A 24,168-nucleotide genomic window follows, 5' to 3' on the forward strand; every position below is an offset into this window, starting at 1 on the left:
CCCAAAAGGCAATTTTTCCTTTATCTATGTAAGGTGGATTCTAGCTGAGCTGAGTCCTGCACTTATGAAGTTCCTGTGATCTGGGTTCTGAATCAGCATTCTCCCCCCTCCCCCCCCCCGCCCGAAAATAGGGTGTTTGGGAATAGCCGGGTCAGTTTTTAAAAACACAGCTGTCCCAAAAGCTGGGGCTTCAGTTGCAGACCAGAGAGAGCATGCATGCTAGAACTGCAAGACTGAAGTCCCAGCTTTCTGAACCCCACACAAATTTTGCAGGTGTTAACATGTCAAATTTGTATTTCTGTTTTTGCAACTGAGTCAGCTGCTGTGTGAATACAATACCCCAGCTTGGCTGTGTCTGCATTCCATGCATCTACAGAAACAATGCCTGAACTAGCTAGAATGCGCATGTTTCACTATCTTCTTGTGTGGCACACTGTAACTGCTATCGGGGCTCTGCTATGAATAGTCTCCAACCACTGTACTTCACTGCCACTTTTTAAGGTTTAATTGGGATAAGGAAGCCTTACTAGAATTGCTGACCTGACTCTTTTATAAATGTGCTTTCTCCCTACTCCTCTTCACTATGTACCCTGAGAGTCTAGCTTTCCCAAACTCCATCACAACCGTGCCCCCTCCACCGCCATTCTTGCAGCTCTAAGTTTCAGGGGACTTCTGTGTGTGTTACATTTCTCCAAGACAGCTTTGCAAAGCAGACATGAAAATGTATCAACTCAGATACAAATTCAACCTATCTATTCCCCCGTTTGCTATGTGGGGGGTGGGAACAAAACCTAATGGATACCTCCAGGACAAAAAGTAGTTTGTATGGTGTATTAAAGAGGTTTGTACGATGGGAAGTTTTAATCCTAACTTCTGAAAGTTCAAGTGATGTTGCATAAAACCCATACAGCTCATAAAAAGACACACACTGATCACAGTAGCTAAAAGCCAGGCATTCAGATGTGCTGTACAAGCTCTCCACACACACTCTGCCAAGAAGCCTCAAAATCCCCACCTGCACCAGCACAGTTATGCCAGTTGCAGGCCACTCAATAACCAAGTGCCAGCTAAGATTAGATCCTGGGGAGCTAGACCAAGGCCACCAGACTTCCTGCTCTTGTGGCCTACCCCAAATCTGAGTCAAAAGGCTACTTTGTCAGCCAGTTATGCCATCTTCATGGTTATTTTTAGATCCACTGAAAGTGCCCAACCAGCTAGTCTCTGGCACACGCACAGAAACGAAAATTACAGTTCTCAACAGATAACTTAGGATCTTGACATTCACCCAAGTCCTGTAATTACATGTTCAGACAGAATCCCAGGGAACGGAGTGACACCGCTTGCTGCAGAGGCGCGGCGTGAGAGCAGCTCTTTGTGGAGCACACACCAGACCTTTGATTCTGCCTGTGATCCGGTCACATGGGACAATAGGGGGAAGGGAGACAGCAGACTGCTTTGTAACATCCTCTTCCATTTCCATAGTGCAGGCATTGACCATTCTACTGTAATTAATGCAGAGCTGCTCGAGTTTTTTTTTTTTTTTTTTTTTTTTTTTTTTAAGTCCTGATCAACAACTGCTTTCTGCACATGAATGAGCTTCTGTAGCAAGAGAAGCGATGTGTTCTGTGCTGCTCTGATAGGGGATGGGCCCCTACAAAGGCAGGTATTCTATTTTCTTTAGAACGTCTGTCGTCACTAAAAAAGATGAGGAGAGGAGAGACGGGACTAAAGGTAGGCAGAGACAGGCATTCGAAGAGAGCTCAAAGAACCTGGAAACAAAGATGTGGAAGACAAAGTAAAGTGGTTCATTAGGCAGTGGATTCATGCGTTGTCTTTCTTGGGTTTTGCACTGTGCTCACCTCTAACTGTTCATCTGGGGAGAGATTTGGGATCGAGTCCTAGGTTAGGTCACCATTTAGTGGTTCTAGTCCAGATCCACACATCAAGTACTACCATCTAATTTAGTGCAATAGTTCAGCAATGGTCTAGAGCTAGAATAGCAGGGGTTTCAGGGCAGACTGATGCGTTAGCAAAACAGAGCGGTGACTGGGCTCGAGTGACGGTCACTGGCAGATCTCTGCGGACAGAACTTTCTCACACAATAATTGCATGGAAGCCCCGTGATTGGATTACTGGGGTGCTGCAGGTCAGGAAGGAGGGTCATTGGTAGAGCTGTGGGCATACACTGGGGGGTGGGAATCTGGCTCTATAGTAACAATCTAGACAACCCCATCTTCTCAACACTCAAGAGCCATGAAAAGAGGTCATCAAATTCAAAGTTAGTTTTCAAGAAAAGGGAGAGACCAAACAAGACCAAGCACTTGTATGTCTAGGATTACAGGAGTGGGAAATCCCCCATTACACGGGGTGAAGGTAAAAGGAGAAGGAGGAAACATAAGAAGATTCATTTACACAGACTCCAGCAGTATTTTTGCATCCAGACAGGAGCACCTTACCTGAGGCAGAATAATGGTCTTGGAATTATCAGCCCAGACTACTTCTACTTTGCTGCTGACATCAACGCGAGCCACCTGTCCTACCGAGGGCTATGGGAACAAGAGCAGCAAACAAAATATCACCACCTCTTTCTTAAGTACAGAGAATGAAGCCTTTGAGAAATAGCTTTTCTCCAGGTAACTGAGGCAGGTAAACAAGCTTTTGGCGTGCGAACGCAGTGAAACCACGGGCTGCAGCAGGGGCAACCAGGCAGCTGGGATTCTATTTAGTGGGGAAATGTTTCCATGAAAAACTACCTTGGACACCAGAAAGTCACCACCTCAGGAAACTGTGAATCATATTATATGATTACTTCTGACCAACATCAACATTATATAGCTCCAACCCGTGAGTATGGAAAATATTTTTGATTGCTCAGATGGCTATAAATGGGATCCTACCACCATTTCTTTGGCTTAGGGGGCCATCTAGTGGTAGTTCTAGGAATTTTGATTTTGAGCCAGCTCAGTTGAAGGAAGACACACAGACTCTGCAGTTTGTTCCCGGAGCCCAGCACTTCTGTGAGAGCTAGGGCCTGTCTACCTAGCCCCTGGCACCAGCCGCCCAGCCTAGGGTGACAGCATCGGAGTAGAGGGGCTCGCACTCATGCGCTAAAGACAGCTGCGTAGACAGTGCTTTGAAGTTGCAGCTCAGGCTGGCCCTCGAGCTCTGAGGCTGAAACGCCAAACACGCCACATTCGGCTTTTTAACCCCCACGTTTAGTGCATTCAGAATAAATAGCTTCTTAAGCTGGAACAAAGTTTATACAGGCCAGGTGAGCAGCTTCAGATGTGCATTTCATGCTGCTGGAGCGTAGACATGCTACTGCTACTTGGCCTATCAGAGAGCTGAGAAGTCTTCCTACACTTCTCCCCTGCGTCTGCTACCCTCTGTTAGCGTAAGAGTCACTTCTAGGGTCTGCAAGACCTGCAGCCTTAAGGAGGCCCACTACCAGTGAACAGCTCACGTTCTTTCCAAAAGGGAGGTCCCCCTCAGACCTCTCCTGACTCCTTAATCCAACTTAAACATGTACATTCAGTTTATAACAAGAACAGCCTTATTTCTCAAAGCAGAACAAACATCACTAGCTATAGACAAACTGATCTTCAATCTCCCTTTGTTTGGGGCCGCCCTGGACTTTCCATCTTAGAAGTGATCCTGAAAACCCAGTGTGGGATCCCTACACAGATACTTGCTGGATAGAAATTAAACTCAAACAAAATTCATTCTCCATTTTTGGTTCCAGTTGCTTTGACTTTCAGGGCAGGTTTAACCCATGTTTCACCCTGGCAAAGAGGACTTCAGTGCGACCTCGGTTAAAATCTGAGATTGTGCCTACTTAGGCCTCCAGGTTTAGATGTTCATCCCAGTGCCCTCTGACTCTGTCCAAGGTGGACAGGTGCCTTGTACACATGGGACCTTTCAGGCTAAGGTGGGGGCAGAAAATGCAGCGGCATCAGGCAACACGAGAGGCTGGGATTTTCAAAGAAGATTGTGGTCACTAGATGCCCCAAATGGGACTTGGGGAATCCAACTCTCTTAGGTCCCTTAGGAGATCCCAGCTAAGATGACTGGAGACTGCTTCGGGCAACATGAGCATGCCTGAGACTCACCTCATCTTCCTTGGCCAAGGCTCCCTCCTCGGCATTGCCGATGCGAATCACGATGTCGGTGGTTCGGAAGCGGAAGTCGGGGTGATCGGCAATATCATACACGCTCACATCCTCTTCCTCCCCCATCAGCTGGCATTGGAGAGAACACACGCGCGTTAGCGTCCAACTACTGTACTGATTTCTAGATTCTGTTTTTGACACTTAAAATACTTCCTGCATCTGCAGTTTGGTTCCCAGCTCCGGTGGCCACTTGACATCGTGTGACCATGCGCTGCTAACTCTTTCCCTCATTCTTCTGCTTTCACAACTGGTGCCGGCTGCTGTGCTCTGCTATTTGATATTACATGCGTCACCTCAGAAAAGGTACTAGGGTAAATTAGCGTCCTGTCTTTTCACCCAGTTCATCCTCACCTTCTCTCTTCGGTTTTATGCTGCATGACTCATGAGCCAATGGGAAACATTGTACAGCCCCTGTGAACATCCAGCCTTCACCAAAAGAGCTAAAGGGGGAGCTGAGCCGAGCCAGAGAAGACAGGATTTATTCTGGATACAGGTTCCATGATATCTGAACCATGACATCTGGTAGGAGGGTTGGATAAAAGGCTCATCACTTTAAATAGGAAATAGCCTCCCTCCCCTCCCCCCCCCCCCCAAGGCAGCTCACCTTTGCTTTCGCTCTGAGAAAAGCACCACTATTTACTGGCACGAGGAATTGGTTAGACACAGGAATGTGTCTCTGGGGCAGTCGGAGGTTACGTCTACACTACAAATTACTTTGGAATAACTTCCGTCGTTCAGAGGTGTGACTAAACCACATAAGCTATACCTGAGCAATGTAAATTATACAGACCTAAGCGCAGGTGTGGAGAGTGCTTCTCCCACCAACATAGCTACCGCCACTCACGGAGGCAGGCAATATGAAGCCGATCTGAGAGCTCTCTCCCGTCAGCTTAGAGCACCTTCACCAGAAGTGCTACAGTGGTGCCGCTGCATCGGTGCAGTTGTGCCGCTGTAAGTGATGATGTGTAGACATAGCCAGAGATTTCGTTCTAAGCGTGATCTAGCCCTGGTGACATACTGCATGCACCACCCCGCAGGAGGGGTAAAGGGAGAACGAGCCTGGTTTACAGCACTCCTCCAATTTGCCCACAGCCTAACCGGAGCCTGCACGGTGAAATGCTCCGAGCTCCTGCACGTGATAGGGGAGGAGTTGCGGTCTGTAAATGGGGGTGAAGGGTCAAGAGCGCTCTCATGGGGTTTCGGACGACCACTGAGCGATGGGCTTTTCTGCCAACTAGCAGAGGTGGAACAAATCAGAGGCCCAGCACCAAAACTTTGAGAAATCAACTGTGGTTGCTTGTTTCAGCACCAGCCTCTCTCCTGGCCAAAGGCTAGAGATGGCAAGTGTGTACGAGGACAGAAAGTCATGGATAACTGAAGGGAAAAAAACAGCTGCTCCAGGATGATGGGGTGTGCAAGTCTGAACACGTCTGCTCCGTGCCAGGTCACCACCCGCGGAAACACAGGCTATGTCTACACTGCATGCTTCTTTTGGTGGTGTGTAGAGTATATACTTGGGTAGCCCCCCCAGCATGGTTTAAGTAGCAGTGTGGACAGGCGAGTAGAGCACAGACACACCTGAAGGGAGCGGGTATGTACCCTACACGGCTCTCTCCTCACCCAAGCTCTACCTTCCTGCCTATGTTGCTATTTTCAGCCATGTAGTGTCCCACTTCCTCCCCACTGCTGGAGCCTTTCCCCTCTGCCAGACCTTTCACTGACACACGTAGCTACACCCCCAGTGTGGACGTGGCCTGCTTTTCACAGCTGCGTGTAGCTACATGTACACTTTGCGCTGCCTCAAGAGGTGTGCAGAGAAAAATGTCCCCATAACCAGTTTGACACCAGAGCAGTAACATGCCCCACTCCCCTAATCTCAAAGGTGACTTATTTCAGGGTGGAAGCGTACAGAATAAGCGCTGTTGTGTACTTCACTCCTCGCAAGCTGCTTCACCTACCTCGACATCGTCTCCGCTGGCCTTCAGCTTGAACCACTTCACCATACAGGTGCGGCCGATGTGGTCGCCTGACTGCACCACTCCGTACACAGCAGGGTCCTGGGAGGTCTGAGCTTTTGGTCAGGGTGGAAGGGAGGAAAATATCCAAGTGAAAAGCTGGACCAACAGCGACTGTTCTCATCTCTTTAGTCTGATCAATAAGCTTTGTTTGATCTTTCTTGCAGCAGCACCAGGGGAAGTCGCCTTCGGCTTTACTGCGAGGCATTACAGCCCAGCAGCTCCGCCTGAGATAGGGACATCAGGAGGCTGGATCTTGTTACATTGGAGCTAGGGGTTGCCAACTGTCAAATTGTGAACCCATCCTTCACCTGTGTGCAATGCCAGGATGAAAGCAACAACTGAGCTGGGGTATTTTGAGCAAGTAAGGGAAGAGTCGTAACTTTACAGGGCCATCTAGCCAGAGGGTGGGGAGAGAGATCCGGGGTGAGCACACTTGTCTGTGGTCACTTGCAGTGCCTGATCAATGGCCAATTCATCTTGATGCTCTGCTCTCTACACTATTCAATGAAGAGCCAAAAAGAGTCCAATTCAAGTGTGGGTACTGGGTACAGCCAAGAGGGCTGCCTGGGACGGGCCGTAGCTACAAGGCGTCTCTTCCTCCATGATCATGATTTCCCACAACAGCTATGTTCCACTGGAACAACGAAACTGTCAGTCAATAAGGGGAGACCTGTGTGCAGGGAACAACCTTTCACAGAAGCTGGACTTGGACTGCGTCTGCCATCAACACCTTCCATGTAAAACTGACTGGCAATAAAACTCCTCAGTGGGCTTTATGGAGTTTGATTCCTCTCTCTTTCCAGGTTATAAAGAGCTTTGCCTGCAGCAGGTTGGGGGGTTTTCTGGGGGGTGATTGGCAGGGAAGGGAGGTGAAGGAGGAGGCAGGAATTCCTAGAAATTTGTCAGACAAAACTAGAACCTGGGCCTGACAATTTACTAGAAATTAATGAGATCTAGATGCTCGTTTCCCCTATGCAACTTTGGACGTCTCAGCCTCCATCTCTTGCTTCCACAAGCAATGCCTAACCCACAAGGACACAGCATCTCCAGCCCGAGGAACGAGATACAATGACTAGAGCCTGCAAATCTGCGGATATCAGCTTTATAGCCACCGACCATTTTTGCAGATCGGCTGCGGATTCAAATTTAGTATCTGCGCAGGGCTCCAACAATGACTACTGGTAAAAGTGAACACAACACTCTTCTCTGACACAGCTTTCCAACTATATATATTAGAGACCCAACAATTAGAAACAATCCCTTGCCCCCAAACAAAAGCAATACAGTTAGAACAATTTACTCCTACCTATAGGGGAAGAGGATGAAGAGGATTAAAGTTTTTTGTTTTTTTTTTTATTAAAAGAGTCCTGAGGCTGCTCTGCCATACTGCGCTCATCACTGTCTGGAGAATCTAGATTCGATGGAGGCCCTGAACTGCTGCTAGGGAAGAGGGAGATGCATGCAGTTGTTTCAAGCTAAGCCAAGCGCCATTCGTCCTTCACATTCACGAGCACTGAACTCCTGCAGAGAGTTGTGTCTCTTAGAACCGTTACTTAGCTCCTAAGCCTTGGGAAACTCAGAAGTGAGACGCTCCCCTACTTTTGGTGGGGTTTGATTGGTTTGTTTCTTGTGAGGAAAGGGGAAGAAAAAAGCCACTTTTAATCACAGAAAACTCTTTAGATAAATATAGTAGTGTGAGAACCTTGTTGGGAAGGCCATCCAGGTAAAGCTAAACTGTGTGCGATTCATTTCTTCATCGCTCTAGTTCTGAGCAGGCAAGTAAAAAGGGTGTCCTCAGATCAAGAGCGATCCTTTAGGGTTCCCAGGGAAAGGGGAGACTGGTTGTGTGCTAACAGAAAGCTGGCAAATCCAACTCATCCCCATCTATTTCACACAGGTTCAGCCCTATATAATAAAAGTTCTTTAAAGCCTACAAACTATGTATATGTAGAGTATCAGGGGGGTAGCCGTGTTAGTCCGGATCTGTAAAAGTAGCAGTGTCCTGTGGCACCTTATAGACTAACAGACGTATTGGAGCATAAGCTTTCGTGGGTGAATACCCACTTTCGTCGGATGCACCCACGAAAGCTCATGCTCCGATACGTCTGTTAGTCTATAAGGTGCCACAGGACTCTTTGCTGTGTATATGTAGAGTTACCTGAGCCATATTTAAGTGCTTGTTTCTCACTACACATTTGCACTTAAATAGAGGGGGTGCAATAACTGATTTTATACTGTACTAGAAAACAAAAAGCAAAAGGATAGCACTGGAGCGCAAAGGATGGTCTCATGGCAAAAGTACAGGCTGGGGAGTCTGGAGATTTGGGTTCTAGTCCCACTTCTATCACTGACTCAGTGTGTGACCTTGGGCAAGTCACTTAAGCTCTGTGTCTCAACATCCCTGTCTGCAGAACACGGACACTACTCTGCCCACCTCCCGAAGGGCTCGTGAGGCCAGACTCATTAATATCTGAAAAGCACTTTCAGAGTAGATTGAAGTCATTGGATTTTTTGGGGGTAAGTGTTATTGATTTTAACTGCTCAGGCACCTGCAACATCATATGCACATTTTAAAAATCCAAACCAAACAGACAATTGCAAAGCTCTCTTATGCCTTGTAACAAAAAATGATGATTTACTTTTTCTCCCAGAGCATATCTTTCACCCAGTACCTCTTTTGTCCACCACGAAGTCCCCAGGGCAAAACTCATTGTTGTCCAGATGATGGACTGGAAACAACTCGTTGGAGCGAATATTGGTCTCCACAGTGCCATCCTGCCACATCACATCAGCCGAAGTCATCGTGGTCACCACTTCTACAGCAACTCTGAATGTAAAAGACAGAGCTTAAACGAAGCTGCCACCCGCAGAGAGGAGAAGAGAATAAGCAGATCCCTCTGCCAACTGACTTGACCCATTTTGGGGGCTTGCCCCAATACAAGCAGCCAAAGCTAAGTGCACAGAGCAACAGTAGGAAAATCTGGGCTGCCAAACACTCAAAGTTCAAATGGGCACCCATGTTTCACACCTGGCACCAGTAAGTCAAGAGATGGGGTTTTAAGGTCAGGAACCAATACTCAGGCTGACTGGGTTCAGATATGCCTGTATGCCCATTTATGGGACAGATTTTCATTCACCACAGATCTGAAGTGATAACTTTTTCCCTTTGTAAGTCTATATTTCAGGAACTTTTACATTTCAGGAAGTAAATGCCACACTCATTTCACTCTCACAGGAGCAAATTTACAGAGATACTAGAGCACATGAAGCTGCACACCAGCTGGAAGAGGGGTGAGATGGGGGACTTCAGTAGGGAAAAATCTTAGGTTCCAAAGGCTTGAAGTGCCTTCTATCTGGAGCTCTGTTGAAGTTCTGAGAAATCTTTGAAGCTGGGGCCATGGGGATGAAAAGGAAGACTAAAGCTGCATATTATATCTCAGCCCTTTGGAGACAGATTTGACACTGCCTCTTCCTTTGAAAAGCAGAAGGGTGTTCAGTTTAAAGACAACAAAAACTTTACTTCCTGGCCATTCTCACATACGATCACTTCTACTGCATAAAGACAAACCCAAGCATAGAACAATCCTGTTTTGGACATGAGGGTCTCATCTTCCTGCCCCCCCTCATTTAAACCTCCTAATCACACATACCCCTCCCACCGCCAATTCAGAAGCATTTGCTACAGTGCACAGTTTTCTGTACTCAAATACACCCATGGGTGCACATACTGCCATACAGAGAACCACACTGAACAGCATTCCTGATTGGGATCAGGTTAGCAAAATCTATGGAGCAACGGTGCCAAGCTACTTTTGCTAGAGGCTATACTCAGACCTTTAATAAAATATTAAATTAGTGACCAAGCTACTGGACATTTATGTTTAATAGTTCCTAATGGAAACCTTTGCTGAAGAAGAATTAAGAATGAAAGCAAGTTCCAACAGGATCCACTGAACATCCCCAGAAGTTACACTTCACAAAAATTCTACAGGTTAATCCTCTCCTGGCAAATATTAGTGAGAGCCTGAAAATGAACGGGTAAGGGATCCAGCCAAGTCCCCATTGCCCTAGAATCATTCAATCATCCCATCAATCATCCCCTTAACTCTGCCCCCATTTTGTTCGGTAATGGCAATATGCTACTGGATGCATACTGTTGAGAAGATTAGCTTTATTCATCCTTAACGTACAAAATCTCTTGCAAGTAGTGTAGAAGGATGGGCAGTTTCCCAGTTCCTCCTTGCTTCTGGACCCCATGGCTGGGCAAGCACCTCTTCTTCCCCCTCAGGGGAAGCAGTACAGCACCTCTTTATAGCACTATTCCAGAAAACCCTTAGTTAACCCCCATCCACGCCTCCCACAGTGCAGGGTACACTCAATCACATGCTATTTTTCAAATACATCTTTACAGCTTTTGAACATCTCTCCTTATTCAAGCCAATAAAAGTATGGAGATATTGGAAGCTGTAATGGGCAAATAAATAAATACAATAGGATTTCCTTTTTTAGAGAGTCAACAGCAGAACGTCTCAAAAATTCTACCATGGCATATGTGGCATGTGACATTTCAGGGGGACTTGTTTCTTTATGGGGAAGTTGGAGGGTCAGTGTTGAAAGGAAGGTTCATAATGGGAAGAGAGTTTAAACCTTTTTAAAGGAGTTAATCGCTGTTTGAAATGAAAGGAGGTGGCAATAGAATCCCTTAGTGGCACCCACAAAAGCTTCAGATGCTGCCCCGATAAAGCCATACCCATTTAAAAAACTAAGCGAACGTTACAGGCTGTATTGCTTACATGCAGTTAGAAGCACCCATGTGGCTGACCATCAGATCTGGTACTCCAGCTGCATCGAGCCAATGCAACATGTATGTTCCATTCACTTCACCCTTTCCAACAGCATTTCAGCTGTTGTGCCTACAAAGTCTCATCAGCTTTCTGTCTGGTTATTCAAGCAGTAGTGAGACACCCAAGGCATTTCATGGTGGTTAATGACCCAGCTGCCATATAACCCCTTTAAGGGCCATCTAGGGTTTCATGCTCTACAAAAAGTAATTTTTTACACTCTCCTTGCAGCAATGTCACATCTTCAAAGAGCCCCAGGGACTATGTTCTATATGTTTGCCTTGCAATGGAGCCATCTGTCCACAGCTTAGATAAAAACAGGTCCCTATCCACTGCCTTCTTCATGTCAGCTGCAATCAGCTATCAAAGCTGCCCATCTGGGACCCCCTTCAACTGCACTAGAAAGATAGAAGTTGTGTATGTATGAGGGAAATAGAGGCTACATACTTACTGATGCTATTTCCAGAAAATCCTACTCCTTTCTGGGGCCTTTCATCTTGCCCACTTTAACACTGCTCCCCTGAGCTCCAATGCTTTGGAACACTTCTCCCAGGCTTTGGGAAAGTATTCCAGAGCGACAATGCTCCACTTATACTGAAGCAAATGGAGATAATCGAATGAACAGTGACTGAAGTATATTGTTTCCCACATTACTTCTGTGCTACCGGATCTCCCTCATCCTCACAGCTCACTTACTCCTCTCTGAGGAGATTCTCATCCAAGTATCTACATTTACTGCCAAAAAGGGGTGTTTGAAGCATGGATTATGTTAACTCCCTGGATGCCGACAGACGTATTTCCCCAGTGCTCTTGTGCTGCGGTTTTTAAAATTCTGTACAGACGGTCCCCGACTTACGCAAGCGTTCCGTTCCGGAATGCCTTGCGTAAGTCGAATTTTGCGTAAGTCGGGAATGTATACCCAACAATTACGAAAAAAAAAAAAAGCTTACGGAACTTATGGAATTTTTCCCGTAAGTGCGGAGTTGCGCAAGTCGGGTTTGTGTAACCCAGGGAGCGTCTGTATATGAATCTGGTCCTAGTGAAAGATGCTAATTCAACAGTCCTGAGACTGCAGGACAGGTATAGTATGGGCCATGAAAAGGCAGACTCCTCCACAGGCCCTGACAATGTCCCTCAGTGCTGTTCTGGAGGGATTATTTAAAGGTGACTGGACAGAGTTCAGTCTCCATCTCCATCCCTCCTTGGCCTCTTTGCTGAACTGCCAACAAGGGCATCATTTAATGTTGTATTTAGACGAAGCTCTTTGGAGCAGTATCACTCTTCCTCTCTGTATGCACAGGGGACTACGCTTAGTTGAGGCCTCTAGGCTCTACTGGAATATGACAGTATTGATTTTATGTGATGTGGACACCTTTCCATCCGCAGGTAGACTGAAACCAAACACATTTCACAATGGGCACTGGACAGCCATCAGAAGGTAACAACTGTTAGTCCCAAGCCGTGCTCTCACATGACGTGCAAAAAGACACTCAGCCGGAGCTCCATGCTTACCCGAACTTGTGTGTGCATTTGAGAATTCAGAGAAGGGAAGCTTTAGCAAGGTGATTGACTGGGGATAGAAATCTGAACCTACCTGTCTCCTGGTTTAAACTCCCTGGAGATCTTCGTCTTCTTCTTCTTATGCTTCCGCTTCAAGTTTTTGATAGAGAGGGGAATGCTCTTCTTGCGCCCTATGCCGCTGCCACTCTGGGAAGAGGCAGTGGAGCTCGCCGAAGAGGTCACAGAGCTGGTGTCATCTGTGTCGTCAGCTGCCTCATCATCAGCATCTTGTTCCATTGACTGGAGCCTGTAGTCAGGTGACCCATCATCTTTCAACAGGAAAGGTGGCTGCTGTTGTCGCCCCGCTGCTGTGCAAGAAGTCTCCTTTCCCATTTCTTCAGGCTGCTCCTCCTTTATCTCCCCCAGGTTTAGTGTGCCATTGGCAGAGTCCCCTAGTTCACAGTTGGATCTGGTTTTAAGTTCTTCCGATTTTTGGTCAGCAGCTGCAGTAGACTCTCCATCGGGCGATTCATTGGTACCCTGAGAATCTGGGGTGCATGACATGATCTTCACAATCTGTTTTTTCAGCAATCTCCTCACCTAGAGAGAGCAATGCTGGCCAATAAATAAACTGGAGTCTGGGTGCCTGTGCACACAGCAAACATGTTACACAGCCAACAGGAGGGACTATGTACAGACTACAATGTGACCCTCTTTGGCCCTTTTCACACTCCACCTATCTCAGAGCATTTTACAAAGCAATGAGCTATTGCTAATGGAGTTACCGTACTAGCACAGGCAGCAGCCAGGGAGAATATAAATAGTTTTACAAAGAGCAGGGGATGTTGGCTAGGGCACTGGGTATTTACATGACTATGCAAGAGTCCAGGTGGAAAATCCAGTTCCGATGGCTCTTTAATAAAACTATATTAGTTTATATAGGAGCTTTCATAAAAGAAACTAAGAAACTTTACAAAATTAACTAAATGGACTGTACAAAGCTACACAGGCGGCTCCTCTCCTTGCCACTGAAATGCAGCTACCCTTGGATGGTACATGGCACTTAGTTGTTGGTCAACACAAGACAGTTCAGCACAGGAAATGAACACTTCCCCAATGTGTTGCTGTACTGGAGATTTAAGTGACCAGAGTAAGATTCTGCTAGGAAACCAAGTTTAACATCCCTAAAGTTATGCAAAAACGGTTCTTTAATGGCCCAAGTGGTCAGGACTTCAATATTATGCCGAAAAGATGGCACCTCTAACACCACAGTTGCCTGCTGGCACTTTGCTATGGCACTGGCTTTGTAGTGCTGCAGAGAAAAGAAAGCCACCAACTGTACGGCTAACCCCACTTCCTGCACCATGTAGGTGTTCCCAGAGGGCCTCATCCAAGTAACTGATCCAGCCCAAACCTGCTCAGCTCTGTGCGATAGGATCCTTGCACAAGGTGACATGACTGTAAGCACTACCGAGCCGTTACACTTTACTGGGTCACATTTCCTATACCATGTGACTTTTATGGGAAGATTTAGGTTTTAAAAGGAGCATTTAAAATCCAGGCTACATGAATCCCAACCACTCAAGCAGATGTGTTTGAAATACAAGTCGTCCAAGTGCCCGCCTCTCACACTGTCAGCTAAGCTAGCCCATCACTTTCCTGGGAACACACCTTCTTGGCGACTGATCCTTCCCCCAGAACACAGTTTCTCTCTGGGCATTCACAAGTGATTTTTGCAGGTTCCACTTTGGCAGGAAATACGTAGAGGCATCTTTCCCCGAGCTGCCTCTGTGCATGGTCGAAGCACCCCAGACGCTTTACTCTGTTAAGAGTGAGAAGATGAAAACCGTCACCTCCCCAGTCAGCCTCAGAGCAAGAGATAATGAACACCCTAGCGATGAGTAGTACCTCCACATGGGTAGCGGGTGCATCAGCATATGCACACCAGTCCTGTACATGCTGACGTATGCGCGGTCCATGTGGGTGGCACTAATTAAAATGGGAACAATTTTGCATTACAACTAACGTTTCCCAGGAGACTAGAGTTCTTTAGTCTCTCTCATACACACCCAGAGATGTAAGGGAAGAGCTATAGGGTATTTCCAGGCTACCCGGGAACTGGGAGGAGAAGAGAGTAGCCACCTCCTCCACATACAAGGGCTAGTTACTCTTGTCAACCTCCCAGAGAGAATTAAAAATAGGTGTTAATAGTTGGTATTTGGTTTTTCTTTCCGTAGGCTGAGAACTCCTGCTCCTGAAGCTACCTTCAGATGGGACTGCACTGCTCTGTTCTCCTACAGAGTTACAAAACTCACCTACCTCTTTCCTCACTTCAATGGAGTACCGTATGGCCAACACAAATACCCTATGGCCTGCAGGGGGCATCAGATGCTCCTCAACACTGGCACAGCTCCTTGGCTGGCCAAGCAATGTTAGCTGCCTTCCCTTCCCATTTCTGAAATAGAGTTTGGAGCTGTAGGATTCAAAGGTTCAGTCCACTGCAGCTAAATGACAGACAGAAGGGGAAGAGGAAGTTGGCTGCATTCTCCCTGCTGTTCAGCTGGGGAGCACTTCTATTGGAAGAGAGCTTATGATGCCAGTCCTTCTGCCATTCAACTAAAAACCTGCACTAGCCAGTCAGATGATGCTCCCCTGCTGCTGGGAGACAGGAAATGGCTGGAGTAAAGCTCCCTATGTAGGGTGCTGATAACAAAGTTAGATTTCTTATGTCTATCTGCTGGGAGAAGGGCAGGTTACCCACTGATTGCCCTGGCATCTTAGGATGGTGGGGAACACGGGTACTTTAAGCAGATCTCACCTGGACAAGTTCTCCTGCGTGATTACCGAAGGTGGGGGACTTACACTGTCAGTACCTCCAGGACAGAAACTTTTAGTGATCCAAGTAACCTTTAGTTCCACCACTTGTACCTGAAAAATGAAGCAGAAAGGAAGGGGAAGGAGAAAGTGACTTTTTCCAGGAACTTTACTGAATCAGATTCCAAAGCCTATGGATTTTCAACACGGAAAATGGTTTTCGCTTCTAGATGGCTGGACCTAGCCCCTGGGTTTTTAAGAAAAACAGCCGTGGGCGGCTTCTAATTGTGCTTCCGCACTGAGTAAGAGTTAATTGCATTCATCATGTTCCTATAGTGCTCAAAATACAACAACTAATGTCTCAGGGGGTTCCAGTTCTTCCAGGAAGATTGTCCCCGTTCCCACAGTAAGTAGCCATGTGTCTGCTCACTAACCTCTTCCACCACCACTCTGAACTTGCTCTTTGTGCTCAGGACGGGCTTCACACCTGAAAGCCATTGCACACTGGAGAAGACTTTTGAGGGACCAATGAGGACTTGCCCAGGATAAAAGCCATATGAGTCATCAAAGAAAAGGCCCTGAAAGAAAAAGGCAGCATAAGGGAACTGTGTGTCAGAGAGCAGCTGATGCCTGAAAACATTCTGTTGTGATGACATGGGATTTCTGCATTTCTCTTCCCTCGTTCTTGATCACTAAGGATATCTGTAAGCGAAGAGCCCTGTTTGCAAGTCCCCTTGCTTCTATGCATCATTCCTTTGCTGAAGTCATCACATCAGTTTCTATAGCAACACAGTGACTATCACACATATACAAACAAGGGATTTCAATTTAGTGGGGAAGAGGCAGAGGTACTCGCAAAAAACAATTATCTTGATTTCATGCAAATGTTCTTAGTAACAAACAGTGTGGTCTAAGCACTGGGGTGGGCAACAGGAACCCCAGATTTCTTACACCTGCTCTCACAGGGACATTAGTGGCTTCTGGCAAATCACTGAACTTCTCTTCCTCTGCTTCCCCTGTTGCAAAATGGGAGTAATATTGCACATGTACCTGAAGGCCCAGTTAGGTGGATTTACTTAATATTCATAGTTTTTTTGTAAATAAAGCGCTAGGAACTACCCATTTACCTTATGGGACAATCTTTGTTCATGACAATTGGGGTGACGCCAAACATGGCTCAGGGGTTTTAGATAGCAATCTGATTCATGTGATTGAATTTTGTACTGATCATTTAAAATATTGTAACTTGTCAAGGGTAGGTAAGATTAGTGCTGTAGGATATAAATCATAAGTGCCAAGAATACGTATAGGAGTATTGAGCACTAACTTAACGGTAGTGAGAAAGAACAAAAGGAGAGACGTTTTCAAAAGTGACTTGTGATTCTGGGTGCCTCAGCTGGACGCACCTTGAACTTCAGAGGCCTAATTCTGAGGAAGTACAAAAAGCCATGCTCTGGCAATCCTGCTCCTTTAAGGGCATCTCACATTGGGCACCCAAAATCACCAGTCACTGCTGAAAAAGGTAGGCCATGATATAGTAAAGAGGTTGAACTTGTTCTGCATTCAGAAGCAATTTACACTTTGGGCTCAGATGATTGAGATATTGGATAGCAATTAGATTGAGACTCTCCTCAGTCTGTGGACGATGAAGTCCCTTAGGAAAAGATACCACATTAAACGGACACACCACTTGGTCTTTAGCAGAGACATCACATTCTTTAAGCAATCTGCTGGCAGGTCACTAGGATTGTGCCTAACTCTAGGATGCTGGCAGAATTTCCATAGGATGAGGCCAACTGTATCAACAAAATAAAGAACCTTTACACTGTAGGCAATTCCTAAGCCATATCCATCAATAAAGAAACTTTAGAACAGTATCCAGTAACGTCTTGCTGACAGGGTCTAAGAGGAAAAGCAAATTACTGCACAGCTTCTGAAGGTTTAAATCTAACACAAAGTGGATTTTGTGGTCTCGGTCTGATTACTAGTAGACAACTCTTCAGAGTGCACAGTCTGGGACAATTCAGCAAGAACATCAGTGTCCACTAAAATAGCAAAAAAAGTGATGCAGGTCAGGATTAGAGAGGGATACCATCCATTTCATTGTAAAAAATTAATTTAGAAACATTCTGGTTTCTGACAGAGCACCTTAAAATGGCATGCTTTTTTGTTATTCCATCAAACATTTTTAGAAGGGTTCTTCCATCCTCTGTTGATGTTAATTAGGGTCTTTTCAAGCAGGGTGACTAGAATGAGGATCAGCAAAATCAACTGTACTTTGTGTAAGATACTTGAAAAGGTACTTTGTCCACTAGCTTCTTTCAGTTAGTGATCTCTCATGCTACGTGTAACACTAACAAGTTCAACTACTACCACATGGTAGTGTGCTTTTAAATTGATGTCCTGCTAAAGTGCTCCCTCCATGTGGGGGGAAGGGGGAAAATCTAGCAAAACATTTTCAGCAACTTGGTATTTAAATTGTACGGCTAATACAAGTTAGAGGCAAAGCCACATTTTCTTCCTGCAGAAACTTATATTAAAAAAAGACCAGTTCTGGGCTGATTCTAAAAAAAAAATTCCCCAGAGGACCAGAAACTTACTGAGTCACTGACATGAGGGCAGACATCATAGAGCTTTGCTCCATCTTCTGTGCTCATAGAACACCTGGAAAAACAAAGACAAGAGTTGGGAGACAGACGGTGCAATGGTGAGGTCAGCCACCTCAACAGCACCACCTACATCTATCATCTGGGCATCTCTGCCATTGCAGGGGCCTCAGGCATTGGTGGCATCTTGGTTTCTCCCGTCCTCTGCCTGTGGGACACAGTTTAGAATGTTTAACTCAAGTCTTTGAGCTTAACATAAGGGTATCTGGGTGAAAATTAATGACTTGTGTTATATAGAAGGTCAGACTAGATTATCTAAAGGTCCCTTTCTGGATTTAACCTCTATGAAACACCTGTGTGCGTTTGCAGCACACTGCTGGTCCTTTCCAGGGTAAAGTGAGTCCCCTGGTTTTAGATGAGAGCTGGGTAAACACTACTCCACTTTAAAAAGCATAACTGAGCACATGAAATCTAGGAGGGAAGTGGGCTGTTGAGTGGAAGTCTTTTGCCTACTAGGAACCTGAACACTCATAACTCTCAGCTGTTTCAGAGCAGTGCTGGAACCCAAGCTCTGGAAAGCTAATGAACGGTTTTGGGCATATCTCTTTTCTGAAATGAGACCTAAGGTGGGATTTCCAATAATTTGCTGATGTGAAGACTATGAAAAAGATGGCGCTTTTTACAGATTACATAAGCTGTAATATCTCCAAAATGATTTGCTTTTCCTCTGAAAAAGAGGCTCAAAATTAGTGCTGTGGGGTTCCTTATTTATTGTCTCTCAAAGACTCAATGTCAAAATGTGCTTAGTTTAAAAGAGTTTTTCTAACTACAAGCTCCGCAAACCTTTCCTGGACTATGTTCTGGATCATAATATTGTCAGGGATTAGCTTTGCTTCGTCTAAGGGATAACAGAGCTGCCAACTATCCGATATATACTTTTACACCCCTTCTTGCCCAAAATGTGTTCTCACTTGTGGTTAAAATAATGTGAGCACAAGACCTGCTGTCACCAGAATAATGGCTGCACGAGTAAGATGCCACGCATGCTTATAGTACTTTTAAAACGACTATGGTTACCACACCCAAAGGTAAAGGGGATGTTCCGTTTCAGAAAAGTACCTGGCTCCATTGGACAGCTTAAGGATGACTTGGTTCTTTAAGTCATAGACTTTCCCTAGCCAACAGTCAAAGGCTATGTAGTCGCCGTACATAAATGGCTACGGAAAAAAACAAAAACTGTAAAATGCAACCTAATTCCTTGAACTATCATGTAAACAACACACAATGCAGACTGCCCAGCGATCTCTTCTGCTCAAAACGGCCCAGGACTGAAACAGCAGGGCTGCTGCAGGTTGGAATTGAGATATACTGTAGAAGTGCATGCTTTGCATGCAAAAAGTGGCCCGATCGACACCTGCGTTCTCTAGGTAATGGAAACAGCTTGGTCTCTTTCTTGACTTTTTCTTAGACCGTAAACAGCAGAGAAAAAACGGTCTTACTCTAATGTGCAAAGCAATTTACAGATATTTATATGGTGGACTGGCCAGAGCTGTGCAAAGGAAACCTTGTGTAGCATCTGCATACATTGGTAAAGCAGTGCAGAGTATGATCAGTTTCACCTTCATGGGCATGTTATTCCAACCAGAGAAGAGCCGCTCATGTCCTTTTGCAGGAAAACCTCCCTGTAGCTGCCACCCACAAAAGCATATCTCTGCAGAAGGGTTGCAACATTCCTCATCACTTTAGAAAGGCTTCACATTACAGCCGTTTATGTAGGGGTGTGGGAAAGGAGGGAAAGATGCTTGTTTCAAGTCTATTTTCTCAACTCAATGAAGGAAACGAACAGGGAAAATCTTTGCCTTCAATTTATCGTCTTGCAGTCACCCACCCACTCAAAACCCGGTCTGCAGGGAAAACCAGGTATGACAGTCTCCTTCAGCTGGACCCAAAAAAAGAAAATAATAGTAATAATTTGCTCTTTTAAACATTTCTGTAACCTGTTGATATAGTAACTATGTGTTGCAGCTCAGGACTGTACCGTTGTCATGGGACTGCCAGGGTCAGTCACATCAGATAATCACAACGCAGAAGCGTCTCAGACCATTCAATACTGACAGTCTTCTCAGTCTAACGGGATCTAGCAGTACGATCAGAAACACAAGAGGGAAGGGGTTGTATGCTACACCTTCCTCCAGCAATAAGGACATTTCTGGTAGATTTAGAATAAAGCCAAGTCACAGGTGGACAAAACACTGAAGTGTCCATCTTGCGAGGGGCACTGCTTGCCTGGGGTACACCACCACCCCTGCAAGGTACCAACCCCTAGCTCCCCTGGGAGGAGAGGGGAAGGATTGTGGCTGCATTCTCACCCAGATATGCTGTAGGTCTTTGCTGTTGACAGGATAGAGGATACAGTTGGTTCCGACCAGCTTCACAGCACACTCTATGTTTACATCGATTACAGTCCCGCACTGGCTGTCCTGAAAATGCAAAGAGAGAGGGAGTGGGGGGAAAGGGTCGGTAACCAAGGAAAAGTCTCAAGTTGTATGTCAGCTGCATGCAGGTGAAAGGTGCAGAACTGACAGCCCTGGAGGGCGAAACCCTGTATTTATCCTCAGACCAGACAGCACTGGCAGAAGCAGTGCAAGTTTCCCCCAGTAACCCTGTTCTGGAGGGATCACTGCACACAGAGATTTAAAGCAGTCTGAAGTCAAGGATTGGGTGCGGGGGAGGGGGGGTAGGTGTAGGTTAAAAAACAAAACAAAACCCTTCTTCCCAGTTATAATTTTAACTGGCTGTTGCTGCAGCAACCTATGAATTCCTGCCTCTGCTTGTACAAAGAGACAACTAGTTCAACTGGTGAAGTGAAACTGTTGCTGCTTGTTCATCAGTTTAGCACTTGGGTCCCCTGTACCTTGGCTCCCAGATAAATGGTGTACTGTTATTGTCACGCGCAACCTAACAATTCACTGCGACTCAACAGGATTTTCTCCCACAGGCAAAGCTCCAAACAGAGGGCAGAGCATGAGTGCCAGATGCCAAGACGCTATAGAACTGTTGCCTTTTTACTCAAGAGTTTCCTATTCAACACATTTTATCTATTTTACTTCACCTACAGCTGACAGCCAGTGCAATGGATTATCTGGCATCTTTCACTGGGCCAAATGTATTAAGTCACAAGATTTCAAGCCAAATAACTTACTTGTTGGTCCAATCAAAAAAATATTATCTACCCTCGCTCACTTTTTAGTGGGGGGACACCAACGATCAAATCTTCAGTTAAAAAAAAAAGCTAAGCTCTAGATGTGAACCTCTAGAAAGGGTTCTGCAGTAACATGTACACATCTCACAAACACACGCATTTCACATACATATGGTTTAGCCCTCCAAGGAAGAGAAGCGAACCCAAACATTCTGCCAAACTCAGCAGCTACTCTGCCCTCCTGACACAATCAATAGTTTTATAGGTTAATGACCATAGTCCATTACAAAACCTGACGAAGGGATGGCGTGGAGAATGCATTGCTCTCATTGGCTTCGGTAGCTGTCCTTATCTCAAACATCAAGGTCTACTATTAATGGAGACAAGAGAGTGCACACTTGGAAGAGCTGACGCCGCGCAAGTACTGAATGAGCTAGCGCATTCCACAAACATTCTGTCCTTTCTAACAGATTTATTTACTCAAGCCCTGCATCTAGAACCACATGCAGCTTTCTAAAAATCCACACGTTTTTCAGTGCTCAATTCACTCTGCCAGGTCTCAGGGAGAGCCAGTCATAGGAAGAACCCTTCACAAATACAGACTGGGATAGTCCAGGATAATATTTGAATAGATTGCTCAGCAAATGAACCAGAGCTGTCTGGATTCCCTTCCATCCCTCCTAGGCAGAATACAGGGCTTGAGGCAGTGAGAGAAATCATTTATCTGTTCTCCTCCAGGCAGCCAAGAAGAGAGGGATCAAGGGAGGGAAGCTCATTTATCTCCACCCCTATAATGTATGTTGGCAACAGCACATCTTTGCTCTTCTCCCTAGCATAACGGTGCCAGCATTACTCAGGAATGTATGTAGGAGACAGCATAAAGAAGTGCTACACAGGCAGAGACCAAGGCAGGAGTGATGTGTTTTGTACACCTGCTTCACAAACTACAGCTACTCCTTCACGCTAGTGGCTGGGTTGGGGGAGCATCTCCCAGATGATTGTGCAGAAACTAGGATACATACTTCATAGGCTCTGTAGTTTGACTGGACTAGCACAGCTCTCCAACAAAAAACCCTGACTACCACAGGCAGCGAAACCGTGCTGTCAACACTGCATTCAAAGACTTACGCATAGCTTTGCCAGAGCTATGCTCAACTTTTTTCCAAGACAGCCGCTGCTAGCTTAGTTCAAGCCACAGGACAAACAAGGCCTGGACAGCAAGTCTCATCTTTAGGAACTCAACAGCAGTGGCTCATTATTTTGCATCTGACTACTTGCCTCTGCTCTTCCCCAGAATGATCTTAGATTTGATAACCCCAATGATCTTGTTCCTTATCATTTAATACTTTTGTTTCTAGTTTTTACTTAGTAATTCCAGGTAAAAGAACCTGAAAATGTTGGTTTACGATGAACATTTCAGAATTTCACTCGTCTCAGAAGATGTGATTTTTGTGCATCAGACAGTGAGTGCCAGGAGAGTTCCAGGAACCAACAAAGCATTATGTTTCTACCAAATCATCTCGGGGTCCCTCTCCCCTGTCCTTCATTTCTAATGGAAAAGGCACAATAGTACACTCAACATCTTATCAATAGGTGACGTAGAAATGCCTTCACTGTACTTGATGAATAACATTTATCCGCCAACCACCAAAAAATGATGAAGTCATAAGAAGTAGCTCAGAGAATTCTCTGCTGGTTTAGTCTGTCTCATACCATATCCATTTCCCACTCACTGACCAAAGCTTTACAAGGCACATCACATTAAAATACTGAACTGGAAAGGCAGCCCCTGTGGTATAGAACAGGGACTCTGCATTACACAGCAAGCCTGCCAGTGTCTGGCTATGTGCCCTGGTCCCCTGCCTCCGCTCTCTGACTATTTCCAGGGGTCTCATGACTAACACTGCTATTGAGAGGATCAGCAGATGAAGCGTGGAGATTGCTTAGCAGCAGTCCTGTGCTGAGCTTGTTACAGAGATAGGCTCAACCTTATTGCTCTGCTCTGCTGAGATGAGGCAAAAAGCCGCTGCTGCTACATTGGATGCAGCGAGATTACAGAAACAAGTGTTTTCAAAACAAGTTGTTCCATTTTTTCTTTGTATTTTCAATTGGGATTTCTCCATACACAATTCCAGCCAAGGACAAGGCAGGAGGTTCCACCAGATTCCCACTGTATTACACCTCCCTGCTCCAGTTTTCCATTCCCCTCTTCCCAAGCCTCTCTATGGTGGAGACCCCTTTCAGAGTCAGTGATGGTTCTTGGGTCAGTCAGCAGGAAGCTCCTGCTAACTCAAAGTGAATATACATCCCCCATAGCGCTCCCAGGCCACGCTGGCCTAAGGTATGAGAAACCAAGTCTCGAAATGGGCAAGCCCACTTGTTTTAGCAGATAAGAGACTTTAAGGGACCCACTTTGGTGGACTTTAAGGTGGCCCACTTCATATTTTGTCATCTACAGATCTCGTTTTAAATCACTGCGTGGCTTAATTCAGCTTGTCCCTCCCCTTGGACAGGTGCTCAGAAGCAGGGCTGTAAGTGGCTGTACAGGAAAGAGAGTGACTTTGGGAGAACACCAGGACCCTCCCCCCGCCCCATCTGTGCCATCCTTCCTCAGTACCTCCCCTCCATTTGCTTGGATGTTCTTATTTTACTATGATACTGTGGCGTTATCTGATTAAAATAAGACCATCTACACTTAATGGAATTTCCTGCTGTGACTAGGCAAAATGCATGGACATGGGACTTGCCCACGTGACTCCAAAGTCCATTTTGTTGCTGTAATTTTCCACAGTAAGAACAATGGGATGCCCTCCATATGGCAAAAGCTATAAAAGGCCCTGGAAACACATCCATTTGGTCTTCAATCCTGCTTCTTACCTCTGGAGGAACTTTGCTACAAACTGAAGCTCTGAACAAAGGATTGAATGATCCATCCAAGCTGTGGTTGTATTCCAGAGACTTGACTTAAGCCAGCAGTTTATTCCATCACTGCTACAAGCCTGAACCAAGAACTTTGCC

At 45.8% G+C, this 24,168-nt stretch overlaps 1 protein-coding gene across 2 annotated transcripts in view; it reads right to left on the minus strand.

Moving 5' to 3' along the window:
• The window catches only part of UBE2O (ubiquitin conjugating enzyme E2 O), an 88,207-nt gene that overhangs the window by 9,214 nt on the left and 54,825 nt on the right, over nucleotides 1–24,168 (minus strand). For both annotated transcript variants that reach the window (XM_054047317.1, XM_054047318.1), the window contains exons 3-13: nucleotides 20,318–20,428; nucleotides 19,068–19,165; nucleotides 17,943–18,006; nucleotides 15,777–15,920; nucleotides 15,347–15,456; nucleotides 14,200–14,350; nucleotides 12,623–13,128; nucleotides 8,860–9,014; nucleotides 6,128–6,240; nucleotides 4,110–4,238; nucleotides 2,457–2,546 (exon numbers count right to left, since the gene is read on the minus strand). In XM_054047317.1, the coding sequence (XP_053903292.1) occupies nucleotides 2,457–2,546; nucleotides 4,110–4,238; nucleotides 6,128–6,240; nucleotides 8,860–9,014; nucleotides 12,623–13,128; nucleotides 14,200–14,350; nucleotides 15,347–15,456; nucleotides 15,777–15,920; nucleotides 17,943–18,006; nucleotides 19,068–19,165; nucleotides 20,318–20,428 (1,671 nt within the window). The remainder of the gene's footprint in view (nucleotides 1–2,456; nucleotides 2,547–4,109; nucleotides 4,239–6,127; nucleotides 6,241–8,859; nucleotides 9,015–12,622; nucleotides 13,129–14,199; nucleotides 14,351–15,346; nucleotides 15,457–15,776; nucleotides 15,921–17,942; nucleotides 18,007–19,067; nucleotides 19,166–20,317; nucleotides 20,429–24,168) is intronic.

Source organism: Malaclemys terrapin, chromosome 13 (genome assembly GCF_027887155.1).
Source record: "Malaclemys terrapin pileata isolate rMalTer1 chromosome 13, rMalTer1.hap1, whole genome shotgun sequence".
Taxonomy (NCBI): domain Eukaryota; kingdom Metazoa; phylum Chordata; order Testudines; family Emydidae; genus Malaclemys; species Malaclemys terrapin.